Source organism: Erinaceus europaeus, chromosome 8, assembly GCF_950295315.1.
Source record: "Erinaceus europaeus chromosome 8, mEriEur2.1, whole genome shotgun sequence".
In the NCBI taxonomy this organism is placed as follows: domain Eukaryota; kingdom Metazoa; phylum Chordata; class Mammalia; order Eulipotyphla; family Erinaceidae; genus Erinaceus; species Erinaceus europaeus.
Window position 1 is genome coordinate 792,831 of NC_080169.1, and position 25,231 is coordinate 818,061.

Below are 25,231 nucleotides of genomic sequence, written 5' to 3' on the forward strand. Positions count from 1 at the left end.
CTGGTCTTGGTCTTCTGTTCTCCGGCCCGCCCCCTGCCCCAGGGTGTGGCCGGCGGCCTGGCACTAATGCCGCCCCCAGCATTTTCTGGAAATGAAGCCTCTGGCCTGCCCCGCCCAGCTGGGCTCCCCTGTCCGCAGGGCAGGACTGGGGAATGTGACTTCACTTCTCTGAAGGCTGCCCCCAGGGCAAGCACTGCTGGGGGGGTGGTGGCAGAGCTCAGCTTTATGTTCTGGGGTGTCCTGGGCAGCCTGATAGCCTAGAACAACTCCAAAATCTCTGCCCCCACCCCAGAGCCGGGCACAGAGGGGCAAACCCCAGCCGGGCACGGGGCAGCCCCCCCCCCCCCCGTGGTATCAAGCAGAGCTGTGCCAGGAATCTGCAGGCAAAACATCAGAAGAGAAACATCCTATTTTCTAGAGATCCCCCCGCACACACCCCCAAAGCCCTGCACATGTCCCAAGCAGGCTGCAGTGGGGTGCAGGCAGAGTGAGCACCCCTCATCCTCCCTCCTCTGGTGAGTCACTGGTGGCCCACTCAAGCCGGTCTTGATTTAGATGATGGGTGCCGCCCACAAGGTGACCATCAGACAGAGAGGAATTTGCCTGCTTGTAGAGGCGGAGTCGCCTTCCAGGGGAGACCACATGGCCAGACAGCAGAGACTCTTGAGGTCACTCTGGTGCCCCCCTCACCCCCTTCCCAGCATGCCCGGCTCTGTGCTCAGCTCTCCCTGCAGGCTGGGGAGGGAGGGGGAGACCCAGATTCTGCCACCGCTGGTGCCTCCCCTCTGAGGGTTTGACTGGGGGCGCCCCGGGGGCTGGCACATCAGGGAAGGAGGAAGAGGAGTGTGAGTCAGATACACAGCAACCAGGGTCCTTGTGCCAGCTGGGCAGGGCTGGTGGCGAGGGCCACGCGGGGAGGCACGTGGGAGACCAGGAGGGCGGCACTGAGGTGCCGAGGGGCAGCTGTCTCCTCAGTCTCAGTGCTTTCAGCCCGGACCCTCTGCTCATCCCGCTGTGCCGCGTGCTGAACTCAGCTCCACGTGAGTTCCTCACTGTGTCGTATTGTATCGTATTGATTATTGGGCAGAGACAGAGAGAAACTGAGAGAGGAGAGAGAGATAGAGAGGGAGAGAGACACCTGCAGCCCTGCTTCACCACTCGTGAAGCTTGCCCCCTGCAGGTGGGAACCAGGGGCTTGAACCTGGGTCCTTGTGCCCTGTGATGTGAGCGCCCTGGTGAGTTCCTCTTTTATGCTTAGATTTTGCTTGCAGACTGAGGCCTTGTGCATGAGCGATTTCACCATGCAGAGAGAGACAGAGGGGGAGGGATGCCGAGAACAGGAACTATGTCTGGTGCCATGGCGCCCGCTGTGTGGTGCTGGGGCTCGAACCCAGGCCACGTGCAGGGCAGGCCACGAGCAGGGCAGGCCACGAGCAGGGCAGGCCACGTGCCTTGCCTGCTGAGCTGTGTCTTTGCCACCCGCTCCCCGGCCCCCACATACTGGTTCCTAACTTCCACTTTGAGCTGAGGCAAACACCGTCTGGGTAGGAAGGGAGGTGGGGCCGGCAGGTATAGGTCCCGGTCTGGTTGGGATGGCCAGGCTGTGCCTGTGCAGACAGAGAGGCCCACAGAGCACCGGACCGGGCACCTCTGAATCCCAGCACCCTCATCCAGGGCCTTCAGCGGCATTGTGCCCAGGGGTGCTGACCACCTCAGTTCAGGCAAGCCTGAGCCATTGTGGACACTGGCCCAGCTGGGGCCGGGTGGTGGTGGTGCATCTGATTGAGCACACATGTTACAATGTGCAAGGACCCAGGTTCAAGCCCCCGGTCCCCACCTGCAGGAGGAAAGCTTTGTGAGTGGTGAAGCAGGGCTGCATGTGTCTGTTTCTCTCCCTCTCCATCTCCCCCTTCCTTCTTAATTTCTGACTGTCTCTATCCAATAATGAATAAAAATAATTTTTTATTTATAAGATGTAAATATTGACAAGACCATAGGATAAGAGGGGCGCAACTCCACACAATTCCCACCACCAGAACTCCGTATCCCGTCCCCTCCCTTAAAAGCTTTCCTATTCTTTATCCCTCTGGGAGCATGGACCCAGGGTCATTGTGGGATGCAGAAGGTGGAAGGTCTGGCTTCTGTAATTGCTTCCTGGCTGAACATGGGCGTTGGCAGTTGAATCCATACTCCCAGCCTGCCTCTCTCTTTCCCTTGTGGGGCAGGGCTCTGAGGAGGTGGGGCTTCAGGACACACTGAGGGAGTCATCTGCCCAGGAAAGTCAGGTTGGCATCATGGTAGCATCTGGAACCTGGTGGCTGAAAAACAGGTAAGATAGAAAGCAGAACAAATTGTTGACTAATTGTGAATCTCAGGCAAGAATACAGCAGGTGAAGATCTGGGGTCTCCACTTTGGAAAAAGCTAGCAGGTCTATTTTAGGCACATCCCGAGGGTTCCAGGACTTTAGTTTTTGCCTGAGCCTGACATCTGATATGCAAGTGGACCCAGGTTATTGTCTGGGGAGACGAGACGGTGTCAGAGTTGGAAATAGGACTAGGAAGTTGGATCAGGGAAGAGAGTAGCTCCCAAATATGGGGAAAGTGTATAAATATTGTTAACTGTAAACCCCATTGATTTGATCTGGGGTGCATATTTAAAGATAATTTTTTAAAAGTTTTTAAGAAGAAAAGAAATTGCGGCCCAGCTGTCTGTGAGTGGCAGTGAGCATGTGGTGACGGCCAGTCCTCTGGGAGTCCCCTCCCACTCCAAACTCTGTCTGGTGGCATGGACTTCTGCAGGAGTGAAGTCACTGCCTTCGGTGGGGATTCCCTGCCCGGCCCAGGAGGGCGGGTTCTCCACCCCCGGCCCACAGAACCCCCCCCCCCCCCGCCAGGAGTGTGAGTGCTGGCCAGTCGCACCCGTGGGTGCCCAGCCCCACTTAGCCTGAGGCTGGGGTCCTCGGGCTGACATCCTCGCACCCGGTTCTGGACGAGGCCTGAGCCTGGAGTGCTGGGTCCCAGGAAGCCGGGCCAGGACTTTCCTGGGAACAACGGGCACTTGGCTGGCGCTCAGGTCTCTCCTGGCACCAGGCAGGAGGCACATCTGGAAAAGCATTTGCTGAGGCCGCGGCCGCAGCAGAGCCAGGCGGTGCCCCAGCCTGAGCCATCTGGGTGCTGGCGCTGGGGCGGCAGCTTCTCCTTATTTAGCTTTTTCCGTGAATTTAGGAGGCTGGGCCGGTGCCTTGAGAAAGCCCAGAGCCTGCAGTGGAGGAGAAGCGGGTGGGGACTATACCCTCCCTCAGAGCCCAGGCTCCTGGGCGACTCTGCACATGCCTCCACCTACTTGTGCCCCCGGGACCCCCAGGATGCAGGAAAGCTGGAGGCTCACCCCCAACCCCCGCATCTTACAGCCTCTCGGGTGCATATCTCCCCAGTCCTTGAATGTGCTCCTGGGTCCAGAGAAGTGAGGTTTCCATCCACTAACCCTTAGGGGCTCCTTGCTGACCCAGTAGGCAAGAAGCTGGACTTGGGCTCTGGGAAGGCAGGGTCCAGAGTTCTAAGCCCAGCCCTGCGATTCCTTGGCATGTTTCTTAGCATCTGTCTTTTCTTCTTTCTTGTTATTGGATAGAGACAGAGAGAAATTGAGAGGGGAAGGGGAGACAGAGGGGGAGGGGGGGGACACTGCAGACCTGCTTCACCACTCGTGAAGCCTCCCTGCTGCGGGTGGGGACTGGCAGCCTCAGACTTGAACCGGGGCTGCTGTAACATGTGCGCTCAACCCGGTGGCCACCACCAGCCCTGTCTCTCACCTTTTACACTTCCCTGACTCACGGTGAAGATGAGCCTTCAGTTAGAGCCTGTCCTCCCCTTCCTTCCCGGGGTGACCTGGATGTGAGGTAGGCAGAGGAGTTGGAGATGGGGGAATCAAGTCTTCCTGGGCCATTGGAAGGGTCAGGGCCCCTGTGACTAAGTGGAGAGGGCAGGGAGATGGGCTCAGCCGTCCCTTAGAGACACGCACTCTGGTGGCGCCTCCTGGTGACCGCTTCCTTTTTCCAAAGTGATAGAGCTGTGGTGGCAGGCTGCCAGCAGCGGTAACTAGGTCACTGAGCCCGGGTGCTGTACCTGGCTACCCACAGGCCTCTGACAGGCACACTCACCCTCAGCCCTCCCCCTGCCTCCACCATCACAGCCTCCATGGACCCGCGTGCTGCGGAGTGCGGGCCTGTCTTCTCAGTGCCCAGGATGACGGCCTGCAGCTGCCGCGTGCTAAGCAGCCACTGTTCGGCCTAATCAGTGTGTCCCACAGGCCGCTCAGCCCCACATGGGAGCAGACCCTGCGTGTCCCCCAGCTGCGCAGACACTGTCTCTGAGGTCAGAGCACGCACCGGTCCACGTAGGCTACCCAGAAGCCCCCGCAGCACTGCACCCCAACCCCAGCCTGCAGGCGGAGGCCCCTGTGGGCCCAGAGTTGGGGTCCCTACTGCCTTTCTTTCTCTGTTGTTGTTTCACGGTCCCTGTCCCTGGGTTGACTTTTTTAGATAAAGATAGACAGAGGAAACACCACAACACCACTGTCCACCCCCCATACAGGGGGCAGGCTGGAAATAAAACTGTCTGCAGGCCCCCTGCTATTTCTGGTCTTTTTTTTTTTTTATCATTTACTTATTTGCTATTGGAAGCCTTTATGTTTTTTTTTTAAGTTTTTAAAATTATTTTTATTTATTGGATAGAGGCAGCCAGAAATTGAGAGGGAAGGGGATGATAGAGAAGGAGAGAGACAGAGAGACACCTGCAGCCCTGCTTCACCACTTGTGAAGCTCTCCCCCTGCAGGTGGGGACCAGGGGCTTGAACCTGGGTCCTTCTGCACTGTAACATGTGCGCTCAACCAGGTGCGCCACATCCACCCCCTTATTTACTTGTTATTGGATAGAGACATAAATTGAGAGGGGTGGGGGAAACAGAGAGATACCTACAGCCCTGCTTCACCACTCGTGAAGCTCCCCCCCCCACAGGTGGGATCAGGGGTTTGAACCCAGGTCCTTGTGCACTGTAATATGTGCGCTCTACCAGGCGCCAACCACCTGACCTCCTGCCCTGTTAGTACTGTGTGTGCTTAACCGGGTGCACCACCACCTGGTCCCATCTCTTTCACTCTCTATCAAAAACCAGCCAATCAGTCAATAAATATTGGATTGTCTGAAAAGTCAGGAAACAGTTTTGTATGAAAAACATAGAAAAACTACATCACGACTTTTCAGACAAGCCAACAAGCAAACACTCATTCATTTTAGCCATCCGGCTGCCTGTGAGAGCCCTGTCCGCCACCATGCCATCCAGCTGACTCCTGGCCTCACACTCATTCTCTCGCGCACTCAGAGCCCCTCCCAGCACACGCCAGCCTGAGACGAGATCCCTCACCCTTGCCTCTGCCCACCTCTGCAGGTGTCCGCTGCCTGGGACACATGTCCCTGCCCGGGCCCTGGCCATCAGTACTCAGACACTTTCCTGCACTGGGCACCAGTATCTCACCTATAAATGAGGTAGGTCGCCACTCTTGGGTGGGACTGTGTGGGTGCAGGCAGAAGGTGGCCCGGCCTGGGCCCCGCCCTGCCCCTTGCCCGCAGGCTGCTACGTAGCAGTGGCTGGTGGCCTGGGCTCCGGGCTCCCCACCAGCTTTGTGGCCCCAGAGTTTCCTGCTCAGTTCACTGCTCTCAGGAACGGGATGGATGAGGGGGTTCTGCAGAGCCACTTCAAGGCCGCCTCCTGTTTGGGGGCACCTGGCTGATCCCCTGGCCCAGCCCCATCTCTCTTTCCATTTTCCATTTTCCAGTTCAGCTCAACTCTCTGCACTGAGTCCAGGATGTCTCCCTGCCTGGGCATCTCTCTCCCTGCACTGGCACTGCTTCCCTCTTTCCTTCCTTCCTTCCTTCCTTCCTTCCTTCCTTCCTTCCTTCCTTCCCTCTGTGCCTGCCTGTCACCCATTGCCTCCCTTCTTTCCGTCTCAGTCTGTACTTCTCTGCCTCTCCCTTCCCTCTGATCTGGCCTTGGGGATAGACTGTCTCTCCCCATCTTCCCTGAGTAGGTTGGCTGCACTGTCTGGTCGAGAGAAAAGCACTAACTATGTTGCCTCCATCTCGCCAGCCTGCCCCCGATCGCGGTTGCAGTGGCTCCAGGAGTTTCAGGGCTCCCTGCCTGGGGGCTTCCAGGCCCCTCTCCCACCTCCTTGCACACAGCCGCCCCCACCTTCTCATGCCTGTGCCCCTCTCAGCAGAGGCCTGGCAGGTCACACTGGGGGCTCCGAGACCTTCCCTCCATGGACAGGCAGGTCTGGACTGGGGTTCAGGAAGCCCAGATGCCCCCTGTGGGCCTCCGGACCTGTGGACTCCCAGCTGCCACCACCCTGGGGTGGGATGGTGAGGACAGGCTAGCAGGGTGAGGGCACCCGCCTCCAGGGAGGGCAACGTCCACCCGCCAAGTCCAGCCCCTCACCCCGCCCCATCCGGGGTGCCTGGAGCTGCCCTCAGCACACCTGGGCTTTCACATGAGGCTGGGACCCCTGGGCTTCTCTGGCCTCCTGAGTGGGGCCAACTTGGAGGAATTTCCCAAAGCTTATTAGAGCCCGGGCTGGGCTGCCTCCCGCCTGCCTCCTGTAGCTGGGCAGGGCTGAGGGCAGAGGGAGGAAGGGGGAGAGAGAGAGGGAGGGAGGGAGGGAGGGAGGGAGGGAGGGAGGGAGGGAGGGAAAAAAAAGTTGGCAGGCTGACAGCCTAGCTGTGTCTGCATCCATCGCTGAGAGGAGGCCCGTGCCGTGCCGTGTGGGGCGGGGAGCAAGGAGAGGCCTTCCTCCCTTTGTGCTCCCCTCCACTCCTCCCCCCATCCCAGGGCCTATAAATAGGCCCGGCCCGGGCACTGGCTCAGCTCTTGGAGGGAGTTCGAGAACCAGGCCGCCAGCCTTCGCACACACGGTGCCCCCAGCCCCCTGCCAGCATGGCCAGCGAGTTTAAGAAGAAGATCTTCTGGAGGGCCGTGGTGGCCGAGTTCCTGGCCATGATCCTCTTCGTCTTCATCAGCATCGGCTCTGCGCTGGGCTTCCAGTACCCGGTGGAGAGCAACCAGACGGCGCCGGGGGCTTCCCAGGACAACGTCAAGGTGTCCCTGGCCTTTGGGCTGAGCATCGCCACGCTGGCCCAGAGCGTGGGCCACATCAGCGGCGCCCACCTCAACCCCGCCGTCACGCTGGGGCTGCTGCTCAGCTGTCAGATCAGCATCCTCCGGGCCCTGCTCTACATCGTGGCCCAGTGCGTGGGAGCCATCGTGGGCACCGCCATCCTCTCGGGCATCACCTCATCCCTGCCTAACAACTCCTTGGGCCGCAACGAGGTGAGCCGGGGCAGCCCTTCGGAGGACGAGGATGAGGGGCAGGGGCTGGCTGCCAGGGGCCCTGAGGACGGGAGGCGAGGCGGGGCTTGCAGAAGGTCATGCCCAGGGGCCTGGAGCTCAGCTCTGCCTGCAGTGCACAGCCTGTCCTCTGCCAGGCAGGCGGGAAGCAGCACTCCGCTGGCTAAGTCTTGCCAAGGTCCCTGTGGGCGGGCAGGCTGCTCTCGTGGGGCAGGGGACCTTTGCTGGGGTTTCTGGGCCCTTCGACACTGCCTGTGCGCCCTCTGCCCTCGGCTTGGACCTCAGAGGGGACCTGGGGGGCCTCTGCCCACTGTCCCCAGCCCATTCCGAAGGGCGCGAACAGGAGGGACACCTGTGTGCAGCCCCACGTCCTCCCAGGTCGCCACTCAAAAGTCCCTCCCAGGAAGGGGGGAAGAGCACTTTCCGGGCTCTTTGCAGGTGGTTTTCTTGGACTGCAGAGGGGTGGAGTGGGGCAAGGAGGGGAGGGGAGGGGAGGGGAGGGGAGGGGGCAGGGCCACTGTGCTGCTCCTGTCCGGGCTCCAGTCCCTGTCACTGGCACAGAGAGGTGTGGCATGTGTCTGGGTGTGTGGAGAGGTGTGTGCACGTAGATGCCAGCATGGGACTCCCAGCTCCTGTGTGAACCGTGTGTGTGTGTGTGTGTGTGTGTGTGTGTGTGTGTACGTATCCGTGCGTGTGTGTCCGTGTGTGTGAGCAAGTGCAGGAGTGGGAGGGAAGATGGGACAGTCTGTCCCTGTGTGTGCCCATGGGTCCCGGCTAAACAGGACTTGGGCAAGGCAGGACATCTAACCCCAAGTCCATGCTGCGACCAGGAGACGGTGGCTGCCCAGAATTCCTCGTGGGCCGCTTAGCACAGCTAATTGTCTGTTGGCGGCTGCAGCCAGCTGCCGCAGACCTGGGCTTCTCCAGACCCTCAGCCAAGTGCTGCTGTGGGGGAGGGAGGGGCATTTGGCCTGAGAGGCTGAGTTAAGACTTTGGGGGGGTGTCTCGGTGGACCAAGGGGCAGAGACGGGGGTCTGGGGAGTGGACAAGTGAGGCTACAGGGTCTCCCCCTCAGGGGTAGCTGGAACCCCCGTCCTTTCACTTGCCAGCTGGAGTTCAGATCCCGGGCTAAGGGCTGGGGCAGAGGGCAGTGGGCATGACCCTGCCACCAGGGGATTAGCACTTGGTCTGTCACACGGACACCTCCCCCAGCTGCCCCGCTGCCCCTGGGAGCCAGCCATGCTCCATCCAAGATTGAAGATTAGCCCCGAAGCCTGGAGTTTAGACTTTAGCCAGGAAAGACGTGGCCAGAGTGGGTATAAGGGACCATGCCCCGGCACACCAGGCTCCTTGAACCCTCAGTTTCTCCAGGGCAGCCTCAGGAAATGTCCTGAGAGAAAACCGCTTCACACTGGAGTTGCCCTGGGCACAGCAGAGGTAGGGGCAGGAGTGAGCTTGAAGACCCCCGTCTTCTTCCCTCCTTGGCATTCTGGCTCCCCTTCCACTCAGTGGGCCAGCAGGAAGGGCAGCCGGGCGCTGTCTGCCACAGGCATCCAGGCACCTCCTGTGCCAACCCTGTCAGCCACTCCCTGCTCTGAGGACTGGTCCCCATTCAGGCTGTTCCTTAGTCAGCCCCCAAACCTGGGGACACAAACGCGAGTTGCCCGCTGTGGAGGCCACCTGGGGCAGGGCTGAAGGCAGGCTAGCTCGAGTCCTGATGCCTGCCTTCCTTGGAGCAGGTCGCAAGGCATCTGGAGGGCGGCGAGGTCTCCTGCTATCTCTCGGCCACGCCCAGGCCAAGAGGACTCTGCGGGCTTGACTTTATCTCCCTTTCCACGGGTGTTGGAGCGGGAGCAGACCAAGCAGGGCCACTGTCTGTGTCTCGTGTGTGCCGTGTGCAGTGTGGCAGCGGGGTAGGGGTGGGGGGTGGGCGGAGAGTGCCCTTCCAGGTGCTGCTTTCTCTGTACCCTGCAAGTCTGGGGTTCAGAAGCGCAGAACCTGGACTCTGAAGCAGAACTGTCCTCCACCCCTGGGCTCCCGTGACCCTGAAGCAGGGCCCGCAGGACCCTCAAGGGCAGTGGACGCCCATTCACAGGGCAGGTGACACCGTGTTTTCTCCAGGCCCCGGGGAAGGCTCTCCAGGCCCTGCACCCCACCCGGCCCTAAACCAGGGTGGGGCTACTTGTTGGCATGGAGACTTCCGAGGAAAATAGAGAAAAAAGTGGCAGGAAGTGGTCGTGGTAGGGGTGAGTCAGGGTGTCCCACCCCCACCCCTGCCTGGGACAACTTTCTCCTCACTAAATCAGGAGACTCAGAATACGCCCCACAGGTTGCCGGCTTCCAGCCAGCCTGCAGGATTCCAGCCGGGTACAGGAGCCAAAGCCCAGTGCTGGCTACCGGTGAGAGGCTTGGGGCCCGGTGGCCTGGCCTGGCCTGCCCTGCCCTGGCTCAGCCGCTGACCCCCTGGGTGACTGCACTCGTGTGTGGCACAGGCTCCCATGCCTGAAACGGGGATGGGGACAAGGTAGGGCACGGCTGGCTCTGGGAACTGGAAGAGGATTCACAAGCCGCCTGTCCAGAGCTTTCTTTCCCCGGGCTCTTTTTCTGGCCAGTTTGTCCTGCTCCCTGTAAACAGGACAGGGGCTGCCTCGGGCTGAAGGCAGGGTTGAACCGGCCATCCCTGTGCCCTGGGAAGCCCTCAGTCCTGAAGAGATAAGGCGCAAACCCTGGCGCAGCTGCCCACAATATGGGCAGAAGGCAGGTGTGATAAGAAGTGTCAGGAAAGTCTTTAACCCTGAGGCAGGAAGGCTTCAGGGAGGAAGTGTCACAGAAGCCTGAGTGTGAGAATCTAGCTGAGAACGGGGTTTCTCCTGGCCGTGGCAGGGGCAGAGGGCCACTCGTGGGAGTTGTGGGCTGTGGGGGTCTGGAGGGGGGTGGGGGCTCTGGAGAAGGGCTCAGGATTCAGTCCCTCACTTTGTCGGAGGGGCTGGTCGCAGTTCTTTCTCTTGGGGCTGTTTCTTCAGCCCTGCTGACTTTGGGTCTGATCATGTGAGAGCGTGTTCATCAGGTCAGTCAGAGGCCAATCGTCATCCTAAACCTTCCCACCCCCTCCCCAGTTTTTTTTTTTTGCCTTCAGGGTTATCACGGGGGCTCGGTGCCAACACCACCAATCCACTGCTCCTGGCAACTTTTTTTCTTCCATTTTATTGGGTAGAACAGAGAGAAATTGAGAGGAGGGAAGAGAGGGAAAGAGAGGGACACCTGCAGCCCTGCTTCACTGCATGTGGAGCTTCCCCCCTGCAGGTGGGGAGCTGAGGCTCGAACCCAGATCCTCGCACAGGTCCTTGCGCTCAGTATTATGTGTGCTTAACCAGATGCGCCCCCTCCCTACTCCCTTGGTCCTTGCTGTGCACCAAGCCCTGAGACTCCCCTCCTAGCCAGCGGGGTCTCCGAGCCCCTGCCCACCTGCTCCCCACAGACATTAAAGGGTGGTGTGGGGAAAGGGAAGCCCGACGCAGGGAGGGAGGGGGCTGAGGGTCTGAGCAGCGTTGCCACGGCAGGACGTAGAATTACCATCTCCAGCCAGAAGCAGATGAGGGGGAGGCCCGAGGGAGGCAGGTCTACGGTGCAAACTTCCGAGGCTGTTTACTCTGTGGGCCCTGGCAGCCACCACACTGCCGTGGTTCCCGGCTGGGCTGACCAGACCCCTTCTAGGGGAGCACTCAGCAAGCCACACCGCCTTGCCGGGGAGGGGGCTCACTCTGCCCCACCCTGCCAGGCCACCCAGCTTCTCCGCAGCCCAAGCCATGGACTCACTGCAGGCCCGTCCCCACCTGAGCTTGGGGGCTCCAGACAGGACTTCCCAACTGCTCTGGGCTGTGCCTGCAGGGCGCCTGCCTGAGCTCCCTAGAGCTTCCCCAGCTGGGACAAAGTGGCCTTTTGCCATCTCCTCTCCTCTCCTCTCCTCTCCTCTCCTCTCCTCTCCTCTCCTCTCCTCTCCTCTCCTCTCCTCTCCTCTCCTCTCCCCTCCCCTCCCCTCCCCTCCCCTCCCCTCCCCTCCCCTCCCCTCCCCTCTCCTCTCCTCTCCTCTCCTCTCCTCTCCTCTCCTCTCTTCTCTTCTCCTCTCTCCTCTCCTCTCTTATATTCTTCTCCTCTTCTCTTTTTCTTTTCTTTTCTACCAAAGCACAGCTTAGCTCTGGCTTATGGTGGTGCAGGGAATTGAACCTGAGACTTACAGAACCCCAAGCTTAAGAGTCTCTTTGCATAACCACTATGCTATCTCTCCTGCTCCCTTTCCTTTCTTTTTTTAAATATTTATTTTCCCTTTTGCTGCCCTCTTTTTTTATTGCTGTTGTTACTGATGTCGCTATTGTTGGATAGGACAGAGAGAAATGGAGAGAGGAGGGGAAGACAGAGAGGGGGAGAGAAAGACAGACACCTGCAGACCTGCTTCACCGCCTGGGAAGCGACTCCCCTGCAGGTGGGGAGCTGGGGGCTCGAACCGGGATCCTTGGCCAGTACTTGAGCTTTTCGCCACCTGCGCTTAACCTGCTGTGGTACTGCCCAACTCCCTACCTTTTCTATTTTAATTAGGTGAGGGGAGAGAGAGAGAGACAGAGAGAGAAGGAGAGAAAGCATGGCACTGCTCTTCTGCTCGTGAGTCTTCCCCGCTTGCATGGTGATGCCACGTGGCAGCCAGGGCCTTGACCCCGGCTCTTCCTGCACGGTGGAGTGTCCTCTCCTGGCAGCTACCTCCTACTCGGCCACTCCTAGCAGTTTCTTTCAGTAGCTGCAAATCCTTTCAGACAACCGGAGAGACAGCTACCTGTTCCAGGCAGAGGGCTTCTGTTGTCACTGGGGAGGGGCTGCCGACAAGTCAGTGAGCTTCCTGCCACCTGAAGCCCTCAGGTGGGATCCGGCGTCTGCTCTGTGAGCACAGGATGGGTGGGAGCTCTGTGACAGGCCGGAGACCCAGGTGGGCTTACGCAGGAGGAGCTGCATCTCAGCTCCCGGCCAGGAGGGGCCGTGCCGGGTGAGGGGATCCCGGACATTGTGTAGGAGGGGAGTCCAGGCCAGAATCCCGGAGAGGCATGGGGACTCGCTGTTGTTCACTCACATGGCCCAGGCTCCTGTCTGCCAGCCCTGGGATTCTCGGCTGCTCCCAAGGGCTCACACCTTCAGTCTCACACACATTAAGACGTGGAACCTGGGGGCTGCCACATACACATGCACTCGAACCTGGATTAGAATCTCGAGCCTGTCTGGTCCCCCTGGGGCCTTGGAATGCCAGGAAGGGGGGCAGGAGCTTTTTCATTGACTCCCTTTCCTTGGGAGGAAGGCAGAGGCCACTGATAAGGAGGGAGGGAAGGAGGAAGCCATTGCTTTGTGTATTGTTTCTTGTCCGGAAGGTGAAGTGACTTCTGAGAGTGACTGAAGAGCCCTTGGAACACTGCTGCTCTTTTTAGCCTCCTTCCTTATGGTCTGAAAAGGAGCAAGTGTTCTCAGATTTGGGGAGTGTAGGGCTTCACATCTTCCCTTAATTCAAGCTTGTCCTATTTCCTTGGCTTCTTTCCACCATTTTCTAAGAGAGGCTGGTTAAAGTCTGCTTCATTCTGGGGGCAGATTAGTGAGATCCAGGCTGTTAGCTTGTGAGCCCTTCACTGCAGAGCCCTGTGGCCTGGTGCACGCAGGCTGAACTCTTTGGCTTTCGGCTGCACGTCGTGCGAGAGGCCTCTTAATATTCAGTGTCAAAGGACAGGGAAGAGTCACACTTGGCACTGTGGGTACTGGGGTATAAAGGTGCCCGGAGGCACGTGCGCCAGAATGCCCAACGGGACTGACATGGGCGGCGCCCACTAGAGTCTCCCCACTTGGAATGTTTGGTCTGGAGGGTAGGCAGGGCTAGGCGGGGCAGGCTTTGGGGAGCAGCTGCTCCCAGTCCCAGCGAATGAGGCCTGGCTCTGCAGCCTGCTTGTCCCCGAGGTCCAACAGGGGACTCTGAGCTTTGGCACTGGCCTTGGCCAGGCTGCCCCTAGGCAGCACTGAAGGCTTCAGGCCTGAGAAGTGTACCCTGTACCACCTGTGCTCCCAGAACATGCTGCCAGGTGGAAAGCCAACTCTGCTAGGCAGAGGGAGGCCTTGCCGGGACCCATGTGCCCCCAGCACAGGAGGCACAGAGCTGGGGGCCAGGGTTCTGCTTTGGCCTCCTCATGCATCATCTCACATAAACCTGACCCTGTGAGCCCTCTCTAGATGAGTAGCCCAACTGCAGCCTCCCAGTTGCAAAGGAGGCATTGACGCCGGGCCCAGGGGCTCCTGCAGAGGGCGGGGTGCTGGGGAACCCATCTCTCCCACTGTTACTGTCACCCTCCAGGGAGCGTCTGTCCCAGGTCTGGATGGGGGGCAGGATGCTCTCCAGACCTGCCTTCATCAGCTCCCAGTTAGGGGTGCTGAGTGCCCATGTGGAGGCAGAAGGGTTACTTCCCCACGGGAGCTCCGAGCAGCTCACGGAGGCATGGTGGGGAGTGCAGGCCTTAGCCCCAGCTGCAGACCTGGGAAGCCTGTTTGGACCTGCTGGGGTCTGAAGAGACCTTGAGAGCAGCCAGAGGTGGCAATGGACAGCTTGAAACTCCCCAGTGCTTCTGACCCCAACAAAACTGGCTGCCACTCTTGAGTAAGACCTGCCTTACCACCTGTGAGACGTGGTCTGAGGAAAATATCTCGAGTGGACAGTATATATGTTCATTCATGACTGGCCACAGCTGAGGTCAGTCAGCCTCTCTGCAACAGCTTCCGAGTTAGGAGGTGGTGGGCATTGACCTGTGTCTTGAGCTGTTCCTGTCCTTCGTGAAGTCAAGTTTCAACAGCTCGCTTTTTAGTTATTTATTCATTCATTCATTCATTCATTCATTCATTCATTCATTTGCCTCTAGGGTTATCACTGGGCTCAGTGCCTGCAGTACGAATCTACTGTTCCTGGAGGGCATTTTTTTTCTCCATCTGATTGGATAGGACAGAGAGAAATTGAGAGGGGAGGGGGAGATGGAAAGGGGGGAGAAAGACAGACACCTGCAGACCTGCATCCTCCCCCCTGCAGATGGGGAGCCAGGGACCCGAACTGGGGTCCTTGTGCCTGTCCTTGCACTTGGTGACATGTGCGCTTAACCCGGTGCACCACCGCCCGGACCCCTCAACAGCTTTTTAATTATCCCCTTCTAACTGGAACTTACCAGTTGCACAGGCATGTTGACAGTTGAGAGGGAGACAGATTATCCTTAGATGTCGGAAAATCAGATTTGAGGTGGAGGGCTTCCTGGAGGTGGTGGTGGTTAGTACGGGGAAAGGAATGTACCGAGCCGGGGTTTCTGAGTTAAGGTCTCTGGGCAGTCAAGAAGGTGGTGGTGGGGGTCCATGCAGGTGTGCTCCTAGGGCTCATGGCCACCCCTACCTCTTCCCTTGGTCTCAGGGGCCATGGCACCACCCCCGCCCCCAAGCTCTGCTCACTTTGCAGGAAAAGCTGTGCCCCTGAGCAGGGCAGAGGCTGCTCACAACTGGGGAGGAACTGGAGGTGAGATGAGCTCTCCCAGGCCAGGCCTGTCAGAGGCACGGGGTTGGGCTGGGGCTGGCGGAGGCTAGAGTCCCTCAGAGCCAGGGCTCAACTTGTCGGTGTGGTAGCCCGGCTTCAGGCTCCCGCCAGCGGGCAATCAGGCAGACCCTGCAGAGCTCAAGGCAGTGGCTGGAGGAAGGAGACTCTGACAGGAGGGCAGAGCAGGTGCAAGGGTGATGGGCACAGGGTGCCAGCCAGCCTTGCCTCACCTGCCTGCCCCTCCTCAGCACCCCGGACCCTGCACTCTTGCCTGCCACCACTGGGCAGGCAGGGCCCTTCCCCAGGCCTGGGGATGTTTCTAGAAAGCACCAGAGTAAGCCTGCAGCGCCACCATGCTCTGCCCGCCTCTGGAGTCACTCCGTGGTCCTCAGGAGAGAGCCTGCTGCCCCAGAACCAACAGGCCGACGGCATCGCGTCTGCAGATGGGGAGACTGAGGACCTCAGAGAGGAGAGGTCATGATGCCAGCTAGGAGGATGTTAGGACCTGAATACAGACATGCCCTTGGGCGGGGGAGAAGGCTGAGTCTTGCCCTGTGGGCTCCCTGAGCAGAGGGGCTGCAGGGATGGCCAGGGAGGACCCAGAACTGGGGCTGCACCAGGAGAGGGGATGTGAGTCACTTTCCCTGTGACCCAGGGCTTGAGACAAAGGCGGGAAGAGAATTGTTCTGCAAAGGTGGCTTCAGGGTGGGGCGGGCAGAACCTCTGGAAGGTCGCCCCCAGCCTTGCATTTCTTAAAGTGCGCTCCAGTCTGGGGCCCAGGCTGAGACCCCCGAGGCGAGACGTCCAAGGACAGGATTAGCTGAGAGCCCAGCCCCGCTGGGGAGGAGGGAGTCTGGAGAGCCACATCCGGGCTTCTGTGCAGGGTGGGTGGGGGCTTTTTGGCTGAAGTGGCTCACCTCTCCTTTCACATCGTCCCACACATACGGGCAGCCCTGGGTCCTCGGGGCCCACCTGGGGAGAGGGCTGGTGCCCCCTGGAGGGGTCTCCCATTTGCAGCTGCAGAGGCAGGCCTCCGGTGACCTCACAACAGCTCCCATTCCCTTTTTCCATGAGTCATGTTTCTAAAAGTGGCCACCAGACAGGGGTGGGTAGGGGTGTGTGGCCGGAGATAGGGAGGCCAGAAGAGGGGGAGTAGGAAGAGGGATGACAGAGCCCACGGGAGCTGCCAGGCAAGAGGTGCTAGAGCAGGGGGGACGCCGGCGAGGCAGGGGAGAGGGCTGGTGGCAGCCTGGGAGACAGGCGTGACAGAAAGAGGAGACCTGGCCGCAGAGACCAGCCCACTGGAGAGACTGCTGCAGGCCTGGGAGCGCGAGGGTAGCGGGGTATATGCAGCTCTCTGGGCTTTGAAGGTATGAAGCCGGGCCGTCTCTCCAGAGGCCGCTCACCGTTCTCTCCTCTCCTGTGTGTCACTGGCCATCTCCCAGGCCTGGAGCTCACCTCTCCTCCATGACCTGAGCACCCTCCTGGGGGTCTCCAGACACCCCCCTCGCTCCCAGCCTCTCTGATGCCGAGCTGCAGGGTCTAGGCAGCTGGCGCCTCCTCAACGGGTGTGACCTGAGACAAGGGCGGATTCTGCAGCCAGCCTGGACAGGGCCGGGCAGCTCTCCGGCCTAGCCATGGCGCCATGGCTTGATGTGCAGGGCTCCGCATGGCTCTCTCCGCCTGTCCTGGGACTCTGGGACACGGCTCCCGACAGTTGTGCTCACTGCCCACCTCCGTCCCCCTGCAGCTGGCCCCTGGTGTGAACTCCGGCCAGGGCCTGGGGATCGAGATCATCGGCACCCTGCAGCTGGTGCTGTGCGTGCTGGCCACTACTGACCGTCGGCGAAGGGATCTTGGCGGCTCGGCCCCGCTCGCCATCGGCTTCTCCGTGGCCCTGGGGCACCTGCTGGCGGTGAGTGGGACCTGCCCCGGGGACAGGTGGGATGGATGGGAGGCCAGGGCCGTGGGTGGGGGCAGGAGCCTGGGCCGGGCTCGTAGCAGGGGGCTCAGGGTCAGCTCTGGGGGGCAGGGGGGACGGTCCTGTTTGGGACAGAGACGCACAGGGGACCTCCTGACCAACATTCTGTGTCAGGGTCCCCCCTCTTTCTGGGTCTGATGGTCACCCCCTGCCCTGCCCCCTGCCCTCCCCCGCCCTCTTCCCCTGTCTCTGGGTGTCCTCTGCCCTGTCTCCTATGTCACCGTCTTTGCCTCCCCGTCTCCTGATTCTGTCCTGGCTCTGTCTCTCCTCTGTCCTCCGCCCGCCCGCCCCTTCCCACTCACAGATCGACTACACCGGCTGTGGCATCAACCCCGCTCGCTCCTTTGGCTCCTCAGTGATCTCTCACAACTTCAAGGACCACTGGGTAAGGCACATCGCACGGGCCTGCCCCAAGGAGGTGGGTGGGTGGGTGGATTTGACCCAGGCCCACCCTGTGGTCTCTGCCCCAGGCTCAGGGTGACAGCGGGGCCAGAGCAAACGGGAAAATGGAGCTCTGGGGTGGGGTGGGAACACTAAGGAGGGTGAGGGGGCACTTATCTCCTTTCTAGGGGTGCCAGGCGGCCCCAAGGCTTTGCTGCTTGTGAGCCGAGGTTACTGTGGGCTTAGCACCCCGTGGCTGTGGTTGATGCTTCTATTTCAGGGTCAAGGTGTTTTTTTAGATATATTTTTAAGTTATCTTTATTTATTTACTGGATAGAGACAGCCATAAACTGAAAGGAAGGGGGAGATAGAAAGAGACAGAGACGGAGAGACACCTGCAGCCCTGCTTCACCACTCACAAAGCTGTCTTCCTGCCGGTGGGGACCTGGGACTCTAACCTGGGTCTTCGTGCCCTGTGACACGTGCAGTCAGTCAGGTGCAGCCCCCCTTTAGTTGCAAGGGTTCAGTGTCTGTGTAATTCCATCTTATTTTTATTTTTGGTAGAGGGTGAGAAATAGCAGAGAGGAAGAGAGAGGGAGAAGGAAAGACACACCTGCAGCCCTGTGCCGCTGCTGGTGAAGTGCCCCCTTTGCAGGTGGTGGCCAGCATCCTTGCACACGGCAGTGTGTGCACTCAGTGTGTGTACCGCCACCCAGCCCCTCCAGCTCAGGCATGTGTCAAACTCGACTCTAGCGTTTTCAGAGCTGGGGACATGTGGGTGTGGGATAGCCGTGCCAGGGACCTCAGTTCAGGCCACACAGAGGCAAGGAGATGCCCAGCACCAGTGTCCTGATGTGGACCCATTGTGGGGCCAGGTCCTGGAACCAGGATGCTGGGGGCGGTGACAGGTAGGAAGGAATGCGTCCTGTGAGGTGGCGTTGAGGGGCCAGCCAGACCCCAGCCCCGCGGCTCTCTCTGCTCCTAGGTCTTCTGGGTGGGGCCCTTCATCGGGGGCGCCCTGGCCGTGCTCATCTACGACTTCATCCTGGCCCCCCGCAGCAGTGACCTCACGGACCGCGTGAAGGTGTGGACCAGCGGCCAGGTGGAGGAGTACGACCTGGATTCCGACGACATCAACTCCAGGGTGGAGATGAAGCCCAAATAGAGGGGCCGTCTGGGGCATCCCGCAGGGGTGGGGGCAGGGGCAGCCAGGGCGGGGCGGGGAGGGGCGGGTGGGAGAACTGCACACTGTAGACACTCTGAACAGCGGCCACCGGCACTTCCCAAAGGCCCACGGGCGCAGCCTGGTGGAGCCTGCTTGAGGGCTGTTTCTCTCACTGTCCTTCTCTTTCCCTTTCCTGGCCTTACCGGCTTCCTGGGACCAAGACTGACCATTCGCTGGCTCATTCCAGGGCAAGGAGGAGGTGAGGGAGACTGAGCCCCTCGACCTGCCGTCCCCCAGAGTGTGACGGGAAGCATGCCAGAAAGCCCCCTCCTCCCAGTTCACCTGCTGCCTGGGGTCCGGCCACGAAGGCTCTGTGCTGTGGGCACCACCCCCTTCCCGCAACGAGCACAGAGCCCAAAGGCTGCAGTGGTGGGGTCAGTGGCGGACCAGCTTCCCCTCCTGCACTTTGGTTTGTTCCCACCACCCTCCCCCCCAACTTGGTACCTGACCGTGGAATCTTCCCTGTCGGGCGCTGAGTGAAGGTCTCAGGGGTGAGAAGAGTGAACCCAACTTCCTGAAGGCCCCTGTAAGGATGCCCCAGTCAGCCGGGCCGTGGCTTCTGGGAGACGAGCGCAGTGCCTTGCTTCTTGCCTGGTGTTCCCCAGGCAGCTAGCTGCCCATCTCCATCCATCCGTCAGAACTGCACAGGCGTGCAGACGTGACCCGGCAGAGAGCAGCCCAGGCCGCTGGAGCCTCGGACGGTGGCTCCTGCAGTCAGGGCTTGCTGACACAGAGTAGGGTCACCGGCAAGACTGGGGAGGGGTCTGCTGCGGGCTGTGTCCTGCAGTCCGGGTCGGTCTGGTCCACTCCTTGCTGTATCTCTCTCTGTCTCTCCCTCTCTCCCCCTGCAAAGCTCCCCAGCCCACCTGGCAGCACAACCACAGGTCAGGTGAGGAGGGTGTGGAGGGTGGAGGCCCTCTGCCTACCATGCAGGTATGCCCATCACAGCTGTCCAAAGCGCCACACCAGTGGGCAGGCAGAGTCTTGGGCTTCTGGCTTTTCCAAGTCCCAAGCTGAACCAGGCGAAAGGAGGAGGAGGAAGAGAAGGTCTCCCTGCCCGCTTAGTCCTGAGCTCTTGACTGGAAGCATCTGAGGTGGCCAGGAGATGCGCTTGGGCCCTTGAGAACACCGCTGGCCTTGAATGAGCACGGCAGCCCCGGAACGGCTCAGCAGAAACTGTTGGGGGCAGCGGCTGACGTCCCAGCCGTCCCAGCAGGGCCCCTTCTGCGCCCACATGGCACGATGACACAGAGGCAGCGGGGTGGCTGGGGAGCGCTCTGCGGCCACTGGTCCAGCACGACAGCTGAGCTGGCACCTTCATTATTCAGCGAGAGCACCCAGGGCACCTTGCAGATAAGGAGATGAAGGCCCAGGCTCCCATAGCTTGTGATTGGGCCAGGCTGAGGCTACTCCCTCAGCTGCGGCCCTGATTCCCTCTTTCCCAGTTTCCCAGTTTCTGCCTGGGCCAGTGGTCAAGGGTCAGGAGGAGGAGAGGATCTCACTGGGGGTGGGGGAGAGGGGCCACACGTCTAGCCCTGCCCTAGCTGCTGCGTCCCAGGCCCTGCTTCTGTCTGCTCTGCACGTATGTCTCCGTGGATGTGGAATCCAGTATATGCCAAGCAAAATAAAAGAAAACGACATGCAAGGTCTCTCAGGCTGCTGGCGTTTTTTCTTCTCTGGGCACCGTAGCCCCACAGGAGGTGTCTGGGTCTGAGGGAGAGGGCCCCCTCCCGGAGGCTCCAGTGTGAGGTGGGCCACTGCCTCTGCTCCTGCACCCAGGAGCTGGTTTCAGGGCTGCAGGTGGACACTTCCACACTCCGGGACTCAGTCGGAGGCACCGCTGAGTAGACGTCCTTTGGGGACCAGGAGTCAGGGGCCAGGTTCTGACTGTATCACATGGGGTTGTGGGCACCATCCTGTGGTGGGAGACAGCAGGGACAAGTGAGGTCCGGGTGTGCCAGCCACGTTCATCCTCCCCACTCCTCAGGGAGGGGCCTGGGGACAGCAAGCCTAACCCAAGTGCCCTGCCTTCACTCTCAGAAAACATTCTATCTAGTTATGCATTTATTGGACAGAGACAGGGAGACATCGAGAGGGAAGGGGAAGGGAGCAAGGAGGAGAGACAGAGAGACCCCTGCAGCCCTGTTGCATCACTTGGGAAGCTTTCCCCCTGCAGATGGGGACGTGGCAGCTGAACCTGGGTCCTTGCACGTTGCGAACATGTGCGTTCACCCAGGTGCGCCACCGCCTGGCCCCTCTCCGTCCATTTTTAAAAATATAGCTTATTTATTTATTGGATAGAGACAGAAATCGAGAAGAATGGGGGACACAGTGAGGGAGGGAGACATTTGACCATTTGCGAAGCTTTCCTCTTGCAGGCGGGACTGGGGTTGACCCTGGGTCCTTGCGCACTGTAATATGTGTGCTCACCCACATGCACCACCACCAGCCCCCACCTCTTTCCATTCTTACATATATATGATTCATTTATTGGGTGGAGGCAGAAGTTGAGAGTGAAGGAAGAGATAGAGAGGGAGACACCTGCAGCCCTGCTTCACCAACTGTGAAGCTTTCCCCCTGCAGGTGGGGACCTGGGGCTTGAACTCGGGTCCTTGAGCACTCTAACGTGCTCTCAGCCTGGTGCACCACCACCCGGCCCCCTCGCTCCTTCCATTCTCCCGTGCTGGGGGCTCACCGTCTCTCCGGGGGTGGGGGCTCGGCTCTGTGAGGGAGACCGGCCACAGGCCTGCGCCAAGGGCAGGAGCAAGGGAGCGCCCGGGGGCAGAACGGCATGCCGTGAGTGAGTGCCGTGGCCTCTGGAGGGATGTGGCTTTGAACTTGCTCCTAAGGTATTGATGCAAGCAGAAGAGACAGGTGGCCAGAGTGCCCTGGTTCTCCCTCCAGCCCGTGGGGTAAAATGGGTCTCTGCCTCGGCCTGGAGCTCAGAGCTTCGCCCCACCCACGGCGCCCCAGTGCTGGGGGCATGGCAGGCAGGGTGTGCCTGTGACAGCGGGAAGAGGGTGCTCAGAGACCTGGACAGGGCATGTCTTGGACACACCCTTCGTGCCCACACTCACATTAGGGCTCGGCATCTCTTCCTCTCCTCCCTCGCTCCCTCCCTTCCTTCCTTCCCCCCGTCCCCTCCCTCCCCTTTTTCCCTTCTTCTTCCCTCCCTCCCTCCCTTTCTTTCTCCCTCTTTCTTTTTCCTTCCTCCCTTCCTTCCTCCCTCCCTTCCTTCCTTCCATCTCTCCTCCCTCCCTCCCTTTCTTCTGTCCTCTTCCTCTTTCTCTCCCTTCTTTCCTCCCTCTTTCCTTCCCTCCCTTCCTCCCTTCCTCCCTCCCTTTCTTTCCTTCTTTCTGCCACCAGGGTTGTTACTGGGCGCTCTGCTGCATGACTCCACCACTATTTCCCAGTGCCCATTTTACACCTGTTTTTTCCTGACAGAGAGAGACAGCAAAGGAGAGGGGGAGAGAAAGAGAGACGCCCACCCCACTGCTTCGCTGCTTGTGAAGCTCCTTGCTGAAGGTAGGCTCTGCAGGCTTGAGCCCCGGCCTGTCTCCGTGCACGGTAACGTGCCTTCTACCGGATGTGCCTCATCTCAGGACCAGTGTTTCAAGCCCGAACAATGTGTCGGGAAAACTCAGTGTCTGGGAACAAGCCCAGGGCCTCATGTAGGCTCAGACATGCCACCGAGGCCCAGAATCTGAGAGGCAGCTCCAGATTCAAAGGAGGTCTCGAAACTTGACATCAGGCTCAACCTGACGCTGTTGACTGGCTACGGAAGAAGGGCAAACGCTAGTAGTAGTAGTAGTAGTAGTAGTGCTGTGGAAAGCCGACCAGGCGGCACAGGCAGATGTGGCCGCGGTGTGGGCTGAGTAGGAAGCACCACTAGGAGGACCTGCATCCCAGCCCTGCTCCTGAGAGGTGCGCGCCCTGGATGGAGTGTGGCCCAGGTCACCTCTCTGAAGGCTGAGCAGCTGCTGTCACAGCGTGTGCTCCACCGTCATGCGAGAGCCCAGGCTGTCCAGCCCCTGTGCCTCCCAGGTGGGGCAGGCTGTGTCCACAGGAAGGTGGAAGGCAGTCTACGGGGGGGGGGGGGGGGTGCTGGGTTTGCGCAGCCCACCCAGCTTTAATCTTTCTAGTAACTGACTAGTTATGTGCCTGTGGTTATACATACCACAGCTTCTCCTTTTTAAAAAAAAAATTATAAATAGGAAACACTGACAGAACCATAGGATGAGAGGGGTACAACTCCACACAGTTCCCACCACCAGAACTCCGTATCCCATCCCCTCCCCTGATAGCTTTCCTATTCTTTATCCCTCTGGGAGTATGGACCCAGGGTCATTGTGAGATGCAGAAGGTGGGAGTTCTGGCTTCTGTCATTGCTTCTCTGCTGAACATGGCTGTTGGCAGGTGGACCCACACCCCCAGCCTGTGTCTGTCTGTCCCTAGTGGGGCAGGGCTCTGGGGAGGGGAGGCTCCAGGACACACGGGTGAGGGCGTCTGTCCAGGGAAGTCAGGTCGGTGTCATGGTAGCATCTTGGTGGCTGGAAAGCAGTAAGGTATAAAGCAGACATATTGTTTAATAATCAGGAACCTAATGTTAAAACTATAGCAGATGAAATTAGGGGTCTTTGTGGGGGAGGAAGCTGGGAGCCTATTTTAGGTCTGTTTCATGTGGCCCATGATTTGACTAATTTTTGCCTGAGCCCAACAACTAACATGCAGGTGGGCTGTAAGTCTTGTCTGGGAAGATGGTGTCAGAGCGGACAGGAGAAGTGAGATATTTTTGCCGCGCCTCCACAGCTTCCTTACTCAGTCGTCTGAGAGGGTTTTTGTTTTGCTTTGCTTTGTTGTTAGGCCATTTGGGCCCCTCACTCGCCATTTTGGCTACCGGTCAACTTTCCTGCAGACCACACTTTTTTATTTACATGATTGTCTTATAAAGTTTGGGGGAAATGGGCAATTATATACAAATATAGAGAGACAGCTGTAGAAATAATAGTTAAGCCATATCTGTGACCTTGGGAGAAGTACTGTACTTTGCAGTGGAGGCACAGTGCAGAACTCTGGTGCTGAGGACAGTGTGGAGTTGTACCCCTGCTATCTTGTCATTTTGCAAATCAGTATTAAGTCACTAATAAAAATGAACATTTTAAGACTAGTTAGAAAATGGAATTTAAAATAATGTATTCCCAAACATAGAAAATATAAAATACATAGTCTATTGTATTACAGTGCAATAGTCGCAACTGAGTGGCAGTTTGGTTGAGCGCACACATCACAGTGTGCAAGGTCCCGTGTTCAAGCCCCTGGTCCCCACCTGCAGGGGGGAAGCTTCACATTCAGTGAAGCAGGACAGCAGGTGTCTCTCTGTCTTCCTCTCTACCTCCTCTTTCCCTCTCAATGTCCCTCTGTTTCTGTCCAAAATAAACAAACAAAATTAAAATGCAGTAGTTCCCAAAGCACAACCCCATGCAGGGCACAAGGTGCCTCACCTCCGCTCCCTCTGGAGCTGGTCCCTCTGGAGCTGGTCTCAGACCGAGCAGCCTCAATGGACCTGCTTGCTCTTGCCCTCGGAGCTGCTGCAGCCCCGTCCTTCATAAGCCAGCCCCGCATCTCCTGTGCCTGGTCCCAGCCTCCCCACTTCCTCCTTGGTTTGTCTTCTTTCCTGTGTTGCACTCCCAGAAAAGCTGTCCCAGGACACCTCCCAGGATACCTCCCTTTCAGTCCTTTCCACAGACCAAGGTCTGCTCACCCTACTCACACTTTCTGTCTGTATTTCGTTCATTCATTCATATATGTATTTGTTTATTTTACTTATTTAATAGAGACACAAATCTAGAGAGGCGGGAGAGAGAGGGAGAAAGAAAGAGAGACTCCCGCAGCCTTGCTTCATTGCTTGTGAAGCTTTCCCCCTGCAGGTGGGGACTGGGGGCTTGAACCTGGGTCCTTGTGCATGGTAACATGTGCGCTTGACCAGGTACACTACCACCCAGCCCTTCTCTCTTCCACATTTTATTTGTTTATTTGATAGAGATAGAGAGAAATGAGGTGGAAGGGGGATATAGAGGGAGAAATACCTGCAGTACCTGCTTTATAGCTCGTGGCTTGTGAAGCTTTCCTCTGTGATGGAGACCAGGGACTTGAACCCAGGTCCATGTGCATAGTAACAGGTGCGCTCAACCAGGTGTACCTGGCCCCCACCCTGCTTTTTTTTTTTGGTCTAGAACACTGCTCAGTTCTGGCTTATGGTGGGGAGGGGTACTGAACCTGGGACTTTGGGACCTCAGGCATGAGAAGTTCTTTGCATAAGCCTTATGCTGTCTGCCCCCGCCCAGCCTGCTCTTTCCTCTTACCCCTCCCCAGGCCTTCCAGAGCAGTGTCTTTCCTGCTTAGTTTGTCATTCAGGACCCTAGAAATAAGAGGCTAGGTCTGCAGAAAAAGTGGGGAAACGTGTTCCCCGAGCCCTGCCGTGTGTGAGGAACCTTGCTGGATTCATCCTGCATCCCTTTTAATCTTCACAACACTTTTTGGAAGCTGGAGAGGACAGCTCCAGGACCCTGAAGACGAGATGACTTGGGCAAGACTGCTGCACAGTGGAGTAGAGGCAGAGCTGAGATTTGAACTTGCTCTGCCTAGTTTCTACACCGGAATCTT

At 58.9% G+C, this 25,231-nt stretch overlaps 1 protein-coding gene and 1 long non-coding RNA gene across 2 annotated transcripts; one reads left to right on the forward strand and one right to left on the reverse strand.

The window, feature by feature from the left end:
* Window positions 1-2,093: 2,093 nt before the first annotated feature.
* On the reverse strand, window positions 2,094-6,500 carry LOC132539746 (uncharacterized). Its single transcript, XR_009551046.1, has 3 exons — window positions 6,245-6,500; window positions 2,980-3,259; window positions 2,094-2,318 (listed from the first exon to the last, which is right to left on the reverse strand). It is a non-coding gene; the product is annotated as an uncharacterized LOC132539746 (long non-coding RNA).
* Window positions 6,501-6,882: 382 nt separating this feature from the next.
* On the forward strand, window positions 6,883-20,217 carry AQP1 (aquaporin 1 (Colton blood group)). The gene is made up of 4 exons (XM_060195802.1): window positions 6,883-7,378; window positions 16,732-16,896; window positions 17,267-17,347; window positions 18,329-20,217. Exons 1-4 carry the CDS (start codon window positions 6,986-6,988, stop codon window positions 18,506-18,508), a joined length of 819 nt encoding a protein of 272 aa, XP_060051785.1. The 5' UTR covers window positions 6,883-6,985; the 3' UTR covers window positions 18,509-20,217.
* The last annotated feature ends 5,014 nt before the right edge of the window (window positions 20,218-25,231 follow it).